We start from the raw sequence: 14880 nt of genomic DNA on the forward strand, positions 1-14880 counted from the left end.
CCATGATGTTGGGGAGTGTGGCGTAGCGAGGCTCGTTAAGTCGCAGGTCGGAGGAAAGGACAGCGGGAAGTTTGAGTTTGATCGTCTCAAGTCCCCCATCCACTTCCCTTGTGACCGTCAGGCCCTCCCCGGTCTTCTCCACCTTAGAAGCGAATGTTCCCTGAAAGATACACGTGTACATGTATACATGCAGCATTCAAAACACCTGTTGCCTAACTTCCAGAAGAAGTGATATTTTGCCAGATATCTTATACTGGTCAGTGTGGTGACTTAAGCCATCCGACTTAAGGCCGGTAGGTACTAGCTTCACCTGCTGGTGTAAGGCCACTACACCGACTTCTCTCTCACTAACCCACTGTTCTGGACAGACAGTCCACATTGCTGAGGTTTGTGCCCAGGACAGTGTGCTTGAACCTAGTTTAAATCAAAATGAATGACATCTTATTTGGTACTACCATTATTAAAAGCCAATTTGACAACATCACACAGTTATCAATTTTGGTGGAGGAGGGGGCGAGTCCTTTCATTTAAAAAAGAATAAGAATATTAATTTATTTGCTTTACACCCACATATGAGCATAATATACATTTATATACAAAATAACATAAATATATACATTAATTACATGGACAATGATACCATATATATCTTCATGCTTTATATGTTGATTTAAAATAAATCTCTATTTGTTCAGCTTTAGCTCTGTAACATTACTTTGAGTATGTTGTTACTAGAATAAAACATTACAGAGGTGGTTTTCTCTAAGCCATGTTTTTAATCGCAAGATTCAACAAGTTCAACCAACATCAATATAATGGATTGCCAGAGTACTCGGAGTATTCAACAAGTTCAATATGATGGATTGCCGGAGTACTCTGAGTATTCAACAAGTTCAACCAAGATCAAGTTCAACCAAGATCAATATGATGGATTGCCGGAGTACTCGGAGTATTCAACAAGTTCAATATGATGGATTGCCGGAGTACTCTGAGTATTCAACAAGTTCAACCAAGATCAATATGATGGATTGCTGGAGTATTCTGAGTATTCACAAATTTCAACCAAGATCAATATAATGGATTGCCGGAGTACTCGGACAGTAAGAAAGCTAGACAGACATTTGGACAAATGGTAATCAAAGATCCCGCTCTAATATAACAACAATCCTATGTTTGACATTAAATATCTTTACTTTGATCATTGTCTAGCTCCCTGATAAAAAACTATTTCACACATTAATCACTAATTATTAATACACCCATGAGCAAATACATATATAACCGGAACATTATAGAAAGGGGGTACTGTCGACTTTATTTCTGTAGTGTGTGTATTAGTGATTAATATCCGACAAAATAAAAATAAGGGAGCTCGAAAATGATCGATGTAGAAGTATTTAACATAGGATTGTTGTTGTATTAGAGCGGGAATCTTTGACTATCATTTGATAGGCAGAGATTGCACGATATTGATATAGACTGGTCTCTGACTGTTATAAAGAGTGTTGATAACTGTCCAAATGTCCGTCCAGCTCTCTAACCATCAGAGTACTCAGGATACTGAACGGGAATCTTTGAATACTGCTTGGTAGGCAGAGATTGCACGATATTGATATAGACTGGTCTCTGACTGTTATAAAGAGTGTTGATAACTGTCCAAATGTCCGTCCAGCTCTCTAACCATCAGTGTACTCAGGATACTGAACGGGAATCTTTGAATACTGCTTGGTAGGCAGAGATTGCACGATATTGATATAGACTGGTCTCTGACTGTTATAAAGAGTGTTGATAACTGTCCAAATGTCCGTCCAGCTCTCTAACCATCAGAGTACTCAGGATACTGAACGGGAATCTTTGAATACCGCTTGGTAGGCAGAGATTGTGCAATATTGATATAGACTGGTCTCTGGTTTGTTTTAACGACACCACTAGAGCACATTGAATTATTAATGTTAAACATTTGGTAATTTTGACATATACATGTAGTCTTAGAGAGGAAACCCGCTACATTTTTCCATTAGTAGCAAGGGATCTTTTACATGTATGTGCACCATCCCGCAGACAGGATAGCACATACCACAGCCTTCAAAATATCAGTTGTGGTGCACTGGCTGGGACGAGAAAGAGCCCAATAGGCACACTGACAGGTCAGATTGGTCTTTGACAGATAGAGAGCGTGATAACTGTCCAAATGTCCATCTAGCTCTCTTATTGTCAGAGTACTCGGGTAATAGTGAATACCATAATATCTTAGTTCCACAAGCTCTATGTTACCTGAGGCCAGTCTAGAATGGCGGCTGTCATCTGTCCTGTTTGATTACAATCATCGTCAATTGCCTGAAAACACAAAAACAACACAATATAAATAACACATAAACACAATGTAAATAACACATAAACAACACAATATAAATTTTTAACACATAAACAAAACAATGTAAATAACACATAAACAACACATAACAGAAAGAAGGAAGGTTTTATTTAACAACACACTCGAAACATTTTAATTACAGTCCTGGCGTCAGGCATATGGTTTACGACCAGACAGATGAGAGTAAACCCACTGATGCTATGTCATGGGCTACATGTACATACCACAGCCATTGATACGCAAGTTGTGGAACACTGGCTGGAATGAAAAATGGCCCAATGGGCCCACCAATAGGGATCGATCCTATACAGTACTAGACTGCAGATCAGACACTTTATTGCTGGGCTACGTCCCACCCCTAACAGGCAGCTGATAACCAGTTAGGGGATCATATCACTGCGTTTCATTGTTAACTATAATGATTTAAGACAACAAAACAAACCCAAAAAGGTTTATTATCTCTATTCTAACAGTACATCTAGATTAGTATTAGGACTATTTATAATGTTCAAATTTTGTTGTATTTTTCACTGAAAAAACAACACCACCACCTAATTATATATTATTGTCCTACTTATCATAGCAACATCCATGAAATGATTATATTAGTTTAGTCACGGACTAGTTTTGGAGTGAAGTGATGGCAATATAATGAACTGTTAGTACAGGTGTTTGGTTTTTTTACATGACTGTGTAATTAGTTCTAATATATGTACTGGATATATATGCTAAACAATGATTTTGTTGTTAATTTTTGTTGTAAAATGTATGCCTATTAAATTGTAAGACATTGTGAGAGATAGATGTATGACATAAGACCTTGCTTTTTAAGTGAGTGTGAAAAATAATGCATGTTACACTTAACAAACAGCACACGTAAAATAATTTTGTATATTGATTGCCACTATTTACCGTATGTAGCTGATACGAGAACCAGGGGTGGGGAAAAGCAATTTTTCCCCGGTCTGGAGCCGATTCTGGATCTCCGAGGCCGAAATTATTTTTTAAAAACATGTGTTTGCCGGTCCCACTTTTGACTAAATAAATAAATAAACAGTTGTCAATACGACTGGTGTTTCAGACATCTGTGATTTTTAAGTCTGCCAAAAGTCGGCCCTACATGAGCTGGTCATGAGATTAAACAGATGTTAACAATAACACCATTCTTGGTGAGAAAGCTATCGAGGTATTACACTCCAATTAAAACAAAGGACCCAGAGTTTACGACTGGTAACAATTAACACCTGTACAGAGCTCTGTTGGGTGAAGTCTGAGGCAAGAGGCTTTTGTGACATACAAATTGCTTGAAATAGCATAAAATATACTGAAATAATCTATAAATGTTCAATGTAGTGTATCCTATAATTATAAAGGACTTTAAAATGTAAAAAAAAAGCTTTCCACATTTTTTGTTTTGTTTTTTACAAGTAAGAGCTAGACCCGCTATCTCTAGAGCCAGTAGAGGTCAAATGTCATCCAATCAGCAACAGCGTTATTAATTGTTTTGTCTTATCGTGTGCTAGCTCAAGCTGTCAAATGCTTCAACGGTGTCATCTTTTATTAATTTTCAGGACACAGTACTGAATACTCGTACTTTTTATAAATAGGGTGCAGTTTGTTTTTAAAATTTTGATGAGCAATTTTTCCTACTGGATGGAGAATTGATTAGCAACTATTGGAATTTGATTAGCACTTTAATAAAATGAGTAAACATGAATAAAACACATTCTTTTCAATAATATTGCATATTTCTTATACATGTATCTGTATTGTGGGCTGCTTACCCCAAAATAAAACAAGTACAGAACAGTACATGTGAAGGGTCATCACTGTCACTTGTTTACAAGGCCGTATCCTCCGGAGGTCAAGGGGGGCAGTTGCCCCCCCCCCCCCCCTTCCACACACACACACCCAAAGAATCTCACTTTGGGTTTTTTTTGGCTATATAGAAAATAGCATAGAAATGTCAGGGTTTAATTTTTATAGTACAACATATTTCTGAATAATATTTGTCAATGGTTATGCTAAGCAGCTTGGTCATCTAACTTGTTCAAAGTGATTTTTTAGTCTTTCCAGAGTTGATTTGTATGTCTGATCCAAAGTGTGATTGAAGCCCGAGAAAAATTCCTCATTTGGCTGATCATTCCAACGTATTCGGTGTTCATTTTTGTTATGAAAACTGACAATTCTTAAACGATATATACTCTTCAAAAGAAGAAACGCAAAACCACATTGTCGTAACATTTGGAGAATTGATTTAATTATTGAATGGTGAGTCCGATAATTACCAAATGTTGCAGGATTGTTCACAATTCACTCTAGTCCATTGTGAGTAAGTGATAGGACACACCACCAAGGTCAAGGTCATCTGGAGTCAATACCGGGTGTGGCCTCCGCGTGTGTTGACAACTGCCTGGCACCGCCTGCCCATTGAAGCAACCAGAGTACGGATGACGTCCCGGGGGATGGTGGCCCACTCGGCCTGCAAGGCTGCTGCCAGCTCGGGCAGGGTCTGGGGCTGTGGTTGTCGCTGTCGGAGGCGTCGGTCCAACTCATCCCATAGATGCTCAATTGGGTTCAAATCCGGTGATATCGATGGCCAAGGAAGGACATTAATGTTGTTGTTCTGTAGGAAAGCCGTTGTGAGACGTGCTGTGTGAGGCCTGGCGTTGTCATGTTGGAACACTGCGTTGGCGTTGACCATAACTGGAACGATGTGTGGCCGGAGGATCTGGTCAATGTAGCCCTGTGCATTCAGGTTGCCCTGCACGTGGACCAGATCAGTTCTGCCAGTGTGTGAGATGGCTGCCCACACCATGACACTATCCCCGCCGAATCTGTCCACTTCCTGCATGCAGTTTGCCGCATAACGTTCACCACGACGCCTATACACGCGACATCTTCCATCATGACGTCGGAGCAGAAATCGGGACTCGTCACTGAACCACACCTGTCTCCATCGCAGTTGAGGCCATTGTCGATGAATCTGGCACCACTGCAGTCGGAGTCGACGGTGTTGTGGTGTTAAGATGACACCTCGAACTGGACGTCTGGCACGAATTCCTACCTCACGTAGGCGGTTCCGTACGGTCTGGTCGGATATCCTGCGCAAACCTGGTATTGCTGTGGCTGTGGAGGTGGCAGTAGTCAATCGTTCCCGAAGGTGGCGTACCCGGATGTAGTGGTCCTGCCCGGGGGTAGTGACCCGTGGTCGACCGGATCTAGGGAGGTCACGTGTTGATCCATGTTGCTGGTAACGGTCCCACAGTCTGGAGATGGTGCTTGGGGACACATGGAATGCCCTGGCAACGGCCGTTCTGGATTCGCCTGCGTCTAGTCGGCCGATGGCATTGTTTCTCTGCGGTTCACTGAGACGTGGCATGTCCTGGATTGTCAACTGTCGGCCAGATACAGAGGCCAGGCAAGCGAACACCCTGCACTTTTATACTGTCGGTGTTCATGTTGCACGTGCAGACAACGCACGTGCAGTGGTGACATGGTTTGCACGTGGCTGCGTTTTTGCGAATATTCACATTTTGGAACTTTATTGTACAGTAGCTGCGTTTTATCGAATGTAACCGTGGGAATGTGTTTGGGACATGCAATGACCTTATATTCACAAAGCATGAACCGGTAGGAAACATAAAATCGGAGTTATAACCCATTTGTACCCTTTTGCGTTTCTTTTTTTGAAGAGTATATATACATATTTTAGCGGAACATTATTTGCCGAGGCAATTCGAAATTAAAAACGCCAAGCTGTTAATTAGTCGATAATACCGTATGTATACGCTTACATTTTCGCGGTTAAAATAATTCGCGATCAAGCTTTCATTTTACATTTTCACGATAGTTTTTGCCAATAATAAAATAAAAACGACCAATATCAACTGAACTCCTTTCAATGACAGTTTCACATACGATATAATTATACTCGAGACATTCTCGCTATGCGGTCCGTGTGCCGTTAGTCTTGTCCGCATGTATGTCTGATAATACATGATGCAGAAAACTTGAAAAATCACAAACTAGACCAAATACTATTTATTAGTAGTATTCATAGGTTGCATTCAGGTTTACAAATAACGAAAGCCACAAGTATGTATCGAATATAAGAATAATCAGTGTAAAAACAACAAACTGAAATCTCGTAGTCACGAGATACCAGACTTAAGTTCAGCCAGCCGTTTGTCGCTAATGTTTGCCTGACTGTTTTTTACGCAACAAGTTAAACCGAACGACCACATCGACAACCGGTCAAAATAATTATCAGACATTTTTGACTACTGGCTATCGCTGAAAGCACATCATGCATAGCACCGAATGTCACTTGTAGTATAAAACCACATGGCAGGTAATTTGACGATAAAAATAAAGTGCATGCGATGCGCTATGTGTTTTGTATCTATAGGCATTATTCAAAGCTAAATCGGAAATAAGTTAACACGTAATTAAATTTGCGGAGCTATCAGCATGTTCGCAATTTTCGCGGTATATTTAATTCGTGAACATAATATATTTGCGTGCACGGTAGGCTACAATATCAGTGTACACGGTCATAGCTGCTTGCAAATTAGGTTACCACGATGACGTAGCAACTAGTATGTTACGTCACTGTTCTTGTTAAAACGTCAAACATCCTCCACGTATTCAGACAGTATTTTCTATTTGAAATACTAACACATGCGAGAAGGTTGTACACTGAGATAAATTTTAAAAATGTTTATCATTGGCGAATCAGTTATCTTGGCTGCGATCACGGAAAATCGACACCCCTAAGTGCGTTCTTCTCTCGTGATCTCAATTCAAAGATCAATATGGTTACAAAAAACATGCATCGCAAACTGCTAGTCATTGTTACAATATTGCATCATGATCGCAAGATTTTGCATCACTTTTTGCGATGCGAACCCGGTTATTTTGCAGCCTGATAAATATATGGGAGTTAAAATTCATAACTTTTGTTCCTTTTAAAAAATATTATTTATTCCATTTTGTAAAATATATACAATTTGTATTTTGTTCGCTGGTCAATGACAATGTAATAAAATATTTTTTCTTTCATGTTCTGATGTTTATCGTTTCGCGTTCATGATTCAAGATAAAAATATACAAACGCCACTATGATTTTTTTTTTAAACACTATTTGGCAAATATCGCCTTTTAAATGATTTTAGACTTTTTCTTCCTTTCTTTTTTTCTTCCTCTAAATATCAGCGAAGTCTGTAAAATTGTCCCGATTAGTTCATAACGATTAGTTCATAACTGTTAGCCAACAAAGCTTACATGAGGTCCTGAAAATGGCAATCGTGTAATTTTACACTTTCTTTAAAAAAACTGAAGAAATGAAATTTCGACAAAATAATAAAAAGAAGGAAAAGAAATGATAATATGTATGTAGGAATAAGCCTAGGTATTTTTTTTTACGTCTATTATTTTTTGTTTTATCTTTTAAAAAAAATCAAATAAAACTTCATTTAAATATTTGTATTTCAGCCAAAGATTAATGAATATGCATATGTTATTATGTATGTATATATATATATATATATATATGTACACACTATAGTAACAGTAATCAATGATCATTGCCGACTATTTAATTTGTTTCGTTCGTCAGAAAAGTAAAGTTTGTTTTATTTAACGACGCCACTAGAGCACATTGATTTTTTAATCTTATCATCGGCTATTGGATGTCAAACATATGGTCATTCTGACACTGTTTTTAGAGGAAACCCGCTATCACCAAATAGGCTACTCTTTTACAACAGGCAGCAGGGATCTTTTATTTGCGCTTCCCACAGGCAGGATAGCACAGACCATGGCCTTTGTTGAACCAGTTATGGATCACTGGTCGGTGCAAGTGGTTTACACCTACCCATTGAGCCTTGCGGAGCACTCACTCAGGGTTTGGAGTCGGTATCTGGATTAAAAATCCCATGCCTCGACTGGGATGCGAACCCAGTACCTACCAGCCTGTTGACCGATGGCCTAACCACGACGCCACCGAGGCCAGTCGTTCGTTAGAAAGTCATAGACCATGTGACTGGAACATGATTTGATGCGCTCTGTGGCATATTGACCAATCAGAGCTATCAGGGTCAGATTATTTTTACTCTTGGAATTCTGCACGAACATTTGACAACTTATTATGCATTGATAAAATTATGGGGTTTTTTATTTATCTTTATTATGGCATCCCACATTTGGAATAAAATCCTTTGTAATGACAGATTTTGTCAGAATTTGTATATTTTTTGTATCAACAACATTGGGGCCATTCTAGATCAATAACGTAATGCTGTCAGAGCCGTTCATAACTTGTAGCGGTAGGTCAAATGGTGTGTTACAAAATGCTGAGGGAGGGAGACTGGTTGCATAATTGTTGAATTAAAAATGCCCCGTGAATGTCAATGTCCCGACCAACACTAACAATTGAAGTAATTGTATGCCTACGTTTCACGAGTTATTTAAAAAAAGGTTTTAATAATATGAGTCGGTAGTGCACACCTGAGATGCTTGGGTTTTAGTACATGAACCACCTCCTCGGAACCAGTGGGGTTTTCCCATCCTAACTAACCTAATCCTATTCATTGTACATAATAATGAAATTCAAGACAAGTTGATTCCTATATATGTTTAGCTGCACGTTCATCAAACCATCTAACACTGAAAAGGTATATACAGTGGACTCTGTCTAAACTGGATTCTGTGTAATCCGGATCTCTGCGTAAACTGGTCCATTTCTAAAGCCCCGTCCAGCTACGTTTATCTCTTAGGTATAAATCTCTGCCTAATCCGTACTCTGTCTACTCCGGATCAAAAATCAAGAATGAAAGAACTGTTCATGCATTAATTACCTCTATGTACACCGGATTGGGATTTGACTGAACGACGGGCTGCTTAATTAGTTGAACAATGATAGTCAATTGCCAAGTAATCAGGGACACCGTTACTAGATCAAATACAAAATGTAATCACACTCGTGAGAAGTTTACTCTTATTGCGGTAGGCCATTAGATCTGGATTTTGTATTCAAATAATTTCATACATACAAATATAATGTTTTAGGAAATAAAATGAAATTTAACCTAGTACAAATATTAGAACGACCAGAAACACGTTTAATATGCAGCCACTAATATTTTATGCAGAAATATACAATCATTAAAGTCTCTGTCAGTGGATAACATCTTAAAAATTGCAGCGAACTCAGGAATGTCCCTTTTGGTATATTTTTTATGTCTGAAATAATCGATTGCAAGTCTGACTTGTATGACTGTCTTTCCCAACCATCCATGGGTTCAAATGTCATTGTTAATCGCGAGTTGTCGATCATTCAAGAACCATAACTCTGGATGAACTCTGTCTAAACCGGTCCTCTATGTAAACCGGAATATTTCGACGGTACGAAGTGAGTCTGTTTTATATATATAATTGTGTGCATCAAATTATCTGAATAATACATATTGTAATTAAACAATCAAATTGTCTGCATCAGTGTTTACATGTCATAATTATATTTCTATAGTACTGCTCCTAAAACTTTTTAATAAATTACAACTCCATTCCTGAAAGGGAAAAGAAGTCAGAATACACTAATGAACCAAACAACAAATTTAGAAGAAAACATTATTGGTTTATTGGTTCATTTTTGCATTATATGTCTCTGCATTTATATGTACCAATTACTTCATAAATTAATAATGCTTGGTTTTCACTCGTCTTAGCATTTTGATGAGCGTGATTTTTCACTCGCCTTAGCATTTTGAGGTGTGCGATTTTTCACTCACCTTTGTTTTTCAAAAGCCAAGGACTGTGACATTGTGATATATATGTGAGATGTGAAATGTATAATATGTGAGAGATATGTGACATTGTGAGACAGGTGTGTGACATTGTGAGATATATGTGAAATGCGAGACGTGTCATATTGTGAGAGATATGTGACATGTGAGACGTGTGAGAAGCAAGACAGATTTGTGCATTGTGAGATATACATGTATATGAGGTGTGAGACAGATGTGTCACATTGTGAGATCTATACATGTATATGAGGTGTGAAAGTTTGTTTTGTTTAATGACACCATTGGAGCACACTGATTAATTAATCACCGGCTACTGAATGTCAAACATAATTGGTAATTATGACATGTAGTCATTGAATAAAAGCCGCTACATTTTTTCTAATGCAGCATGGGATCTTTTATATGCACTTTCCCACAGATAGGAAAGCACATACACATGTACCATGGCCTTTGTCCAGTTGTGGTGCACAGGTTGGAATGAAGTATGTGAGGTGTGACAAAGATGTGTGATAAAATATTCTGAGACAAGTATTGTACGAAAGATGGATGACACACGAGACAGACACTGTGTACCTGTTTTCCAACAAGCACGATGTCAGTCTTTTCCTCCTGTGCAATTTTTGCAAGGATCTTGGCAATGTGAAGTGGCTGAACCTTCTCAAACTCCTTTGCATCTATCTCCACATGAATCGCACGATCAGCTCCCATTGCCATGGCCGTCCTTAGTGTCTCCTGCAGACAAACAGAACAGGTCCAACATTGTCATCAAAATAAAAACATTTGTTTTATTTAACGACACCACTCGAGCACATTTAGTTATTATTCATTTACTATTGGATGTCAAATATTTGGTAATTTTGATGTATAATCTTAGAGAGGAAGGAAGGAAATGTTTTATTTAATGACACACTCAACACATTTTATTTACGGTTATATGGCATCAGACATATGGTTAAGGACCACACAGATATTGAGAGAGGAAACCCGCTGTCGCCACTTCATGGGCTACTCTTTTCGATTTGCAGCAAGGGATCTTTTATATGCACCATCCCATAGACAGGATAGCACATATGACAGCCTTTGATGTACCAGTCGTGGTGCACTGGCTGGAGCGAGAAATAGCCCAATGGGCCCACTGACGGGGATCGATCCCAAACCGACCATGCATCAAGCGAGCGCTTTACCACTGGGCTATGTCTCACCCCTATTCTTAGAGAGGAAACATTTTTCCATTAGTAGCAAGGGATCTTTTATATATATGTATATGCACTATCCCACAGACAGGATAGCACATACCACAGCCTTTGATACTCCAGTCATGGAATGAGAAATAGTAACACTGACGGGTATTGATCCCACACCAGGCAAGTGCTTTATCAAAATAACATGTTTATTTTTCACCGCCGTGGCTCTTGCTAGTATTTCAAGCTTAATAATAAGAGGTGAACGGTCATTCAGGTTGTCTGGACATTACCCCAGTTCAATTTGATATGACCCTCCCTCCTCACTCAGCCATGTTCTAGAGTCGCCTGATACTCAGGAGAACCATCATTTTTTAAACCAAAAAATAATTACTTTGGTCAGTTAACCCTTCAGGGTTAGCTAGTGAGACAATATAATAATAAATAAAAAATGTACATAAAAAAAAACCCACATATAATTTTATATGATCAGGGCTAGCTCTGGCACTCGCCAAATTTGCCATTTGCGAATTTTATTTTAATTTGGCGAAATAATTTAATGTAATAACTGACATTTTAAAGAAAATAACTGTCGGTTTCTGCAATTTTTGAAGTTTAATAAATAATTTGGCGAAATATTTAGCTCACGCCGAGCTAGCCCTGTATGATCGTAAAGAAAAGGAATGAAAGAAATGTTTTATTTAATGACACACATTTAAATTATGATTATAATGGTGTCTGACATACATGTACAGTTAACCAAGGACCATGCACACAGATCATAAAGAGAAGAAACCCACTGCCACCACACAATTGGCTACTCTTTCTTATTAGCAGCAAGGAATCTTTTATATGCAGCATCCCACACAGGATAGCACATACCACGGACAAGACTGACACCAACAGGACAAGTCTATATGTATGTATACCTGACACTGGGGAGGTCCACATGAAACCACTAGAATTTCGCTGACAAGTTTCTTCTCTTTCATTCTAACTGCCTCCTCAATGGCGATCTCGTCGAATGGGTTCATGCTGTGTTTCACGCCCTCTGTCACAACCCCGGTCTTGTCGGGTTTTACTCGAACCTATAAACAAAAAAAAGGAAAGAAATCAATGTTCGTCTAGACACATTGGCACTAGCAGAGTATGACAAATATTTTGAAAAGTCACTAGCCACAGGGTTAGTGCATGGGTTTGTGAAAACCACTAGCCCACCAAGGTAAAGCACTAGCCCAAATTCTTGATCAATTATAGGTACATGCAGTGTTCGAGATTAAAAATTTTGGCCAGTATCCTAGTTGATACTAACATTTCAAAATTTGGTATCCCACCCGAGAATTTAGTGTTATATGGTATCCCGGTGGGATACTAGGTTCTTGAAGTCTGGTATCCAAAATTAAATTCTAGTATCCCCGGGATACCGTTAATCTCGAACAATGACATGTAACTGGATTTTTATCTAATTTTTGTAAGATTACACATTTACGAGTATACATGTAACAGTAAAATAAAACAAACACTTAAATTATGTTGGAACTTTCAGTTTTGTCATGTCAAGTGTGATCCATTGTCATTGTCCCGTTTTCGCTTTTGCCCTCCCCCCGGGGGAAAATAACTGAGCTCATGATCGGTATCTAAACCCACTATCAAAATAATTAAATTTAAATGAGGGTACGACAGTGTGACACACGGTAATTGATGGTTCAGTTTATTTGGTAGTGGGTTATACATTTAGGGCCTACTAGTTATGTCGCCAGGAACGGTGATGCCAATTGCTCAAATACAGTACATCATCCCGTGTCAGACCGATATCAAAAGAATATAATGGCAGCATCTAATCCATTGTTAATTGATGAACAAAAAAGGTATTATCTTGTATCGGCAGCTGTGACGCATTATCCAAACCGCTACACGTAATAGGCCAAGCCAAGTCATTGCCTGTGCAGTTACCGTTAAAGTAAATTGTTTTCCTGGTTGCCGATAACCATATGTAAAAAGTGTTAAATTAGAAAACAATTTAGGTAAATGAAACAAACACTGAAATTCAAAGCATGACTGGGGTTTATTTGATTGAGATTAACCCGTCGTCGCGATTGGTGATTTCAAAGTTCTTAGCCTAAAACATATGTGAGCAATTAACTAACACTTGACGTGTCCAAACAATCAAAACACGCATGTCATTAGACTTATTTCCTGTGCCAGAAACTTGAAAGGGAAAAGTAAACAATGCATGCTGTAACTCTGGCGATGTAGAGATAGCATGTTACTCCAGTTTGCAGACCTAGTTCAAGTGGGTTATTATTATAATATAGTGATTTCCCTAGAAATTAGGCAAAGCATGGTAGACCAAACACTTTTGGGGCATTTTAACCATTTTCAGGGTACTTGTTTTTCATTAAAAATAAATTTAAAAATTAATTAAAATAAACATTAATGTAATTTATGTGCTTGCTTTAATAAATGAATGGCAAAAGATATAAAAGGCATGTTTTATTAATTAATAATACCTTTTTGGGTGTTTTATAAAGGCAATTTTAGAATTAATTACTGAAAAAGGCTTGTTTAATCTCAGGGCAGCATGGTGCTGATTGAGGCAAGATGGTGCTAGACTATTGAGACATGGTGCTGCACCATGCTAAAACAAGCTAGGGAAAACACTATATATACTGATGGCGTTGTTGATATTATTCTATGACAAACGTCACAATCAAATTTGTTAAAGGAAATGGCAAGAGTTCCGATCGTTCCAGCATTCAGTTCATTCAAGCTTAGGTTTAGGGTTAGGGTTAGTGATAGTACATGTATTAGCATACATGCTGGAACGTTCGGAACTCGGTATAATATCCGCCTGGTCCCCTCCATTATTATTTTTAGTTAGGGTTGAGGGTTAGGGTTAGGGTTAAGGTTAGGGTTAGGGTTGGGGTTAGGGCTGGGGTTAGGGCTAGGGTTGGGGTTAGAGTTAAGGTTAGGGTTAGGGTTAGGGGAAGGGGGGACCGGGCGGATATTTTTCCCGAAACTCTTTCCCAATATCAAAAAGGGGAAAACTGGAGGCGACTTGAGCTAAGTGGACACTGTCACTTGAGCTACATGATACATCCTAGAGCACTTACACAACCATGTATATCCAGGAATTTGATATATCACTGGTATTACCAGTTGTTGAGCACTGTTTAACATGAAGAAACAAAACATGAGTTCATCGAGGTGGTTCGTGTACTTTATTTACACGATGACGATAATCGGAACACACGATATCATGTGTCCCACGAAAACAGATAAGTCGACGACGGCTTAGACTACAAGATTAACTAGAAAACCAAAATATATCTTTGTCTTAAGTGTCATACCTTAACGGCATAATCAATGACTCTTTTGCATCCGACAAGTACTCTTAATGAAGCAGACATGGCTTGCACTATTAAAATAAACCCGCTGTAACAAATATTAAAAATTACTAAACGACCTTTGGCCAACTTGCCACACTATACCGACAATTTAATCGTGCTACGCCTAA

General features: G+C 38.5%; 1 protein-coding gene across 1 annotated transcript in view; it reads right to left on the minus strand.

The window, feature by feature from the left end:
- LOC121386468 (electron transfer flavoprotein subunit beta-like) overlaps positions 1-14852 on the minus strand; it is a 28806-nt gene extending 13954 nt beyond the window's left edge. Inside the window, exons 1-5 of the mRNA XM_041517376.1 lie at positions 14714-14852; positions 12293-12451; positions 10756-10914; positions 2275-2337; positions 2-160 (exon numbers count right to left, since the gene is read on the minus strand). Coding sequence (XP_041373310.1) covers positions 2-160; positions 2275-2337; positions 10756-10914; positions 12293-12451; positions 14714-14773 — 600 coding nt within the window. The 5' untranslated portion in view covers positions 14774-14852. The remainder of the gene's footprint in view (position 1; positions 161-2274; positions 2338-10755; positions 10915-12292; positions 12452-14713) is intronic.
- Positions 14853-14880: the final 28 nt, after the last annotated feature.

Source organism: Gigantopelta aegis, chromosome 12 (genome assembly GCF_016097555.1).
Source record: "Gigantopelta aegis isolate Gae_Host chromosome 12, Gae_host_genome, whole genome shotgun sequence".
Taxonomy (NCBI): Eukaryota; Metazoa; Mollusca; class Gastropoda; order Neomphalida; family Peltospiridae; genus Gigantopelta; species Gigantopelta aegis.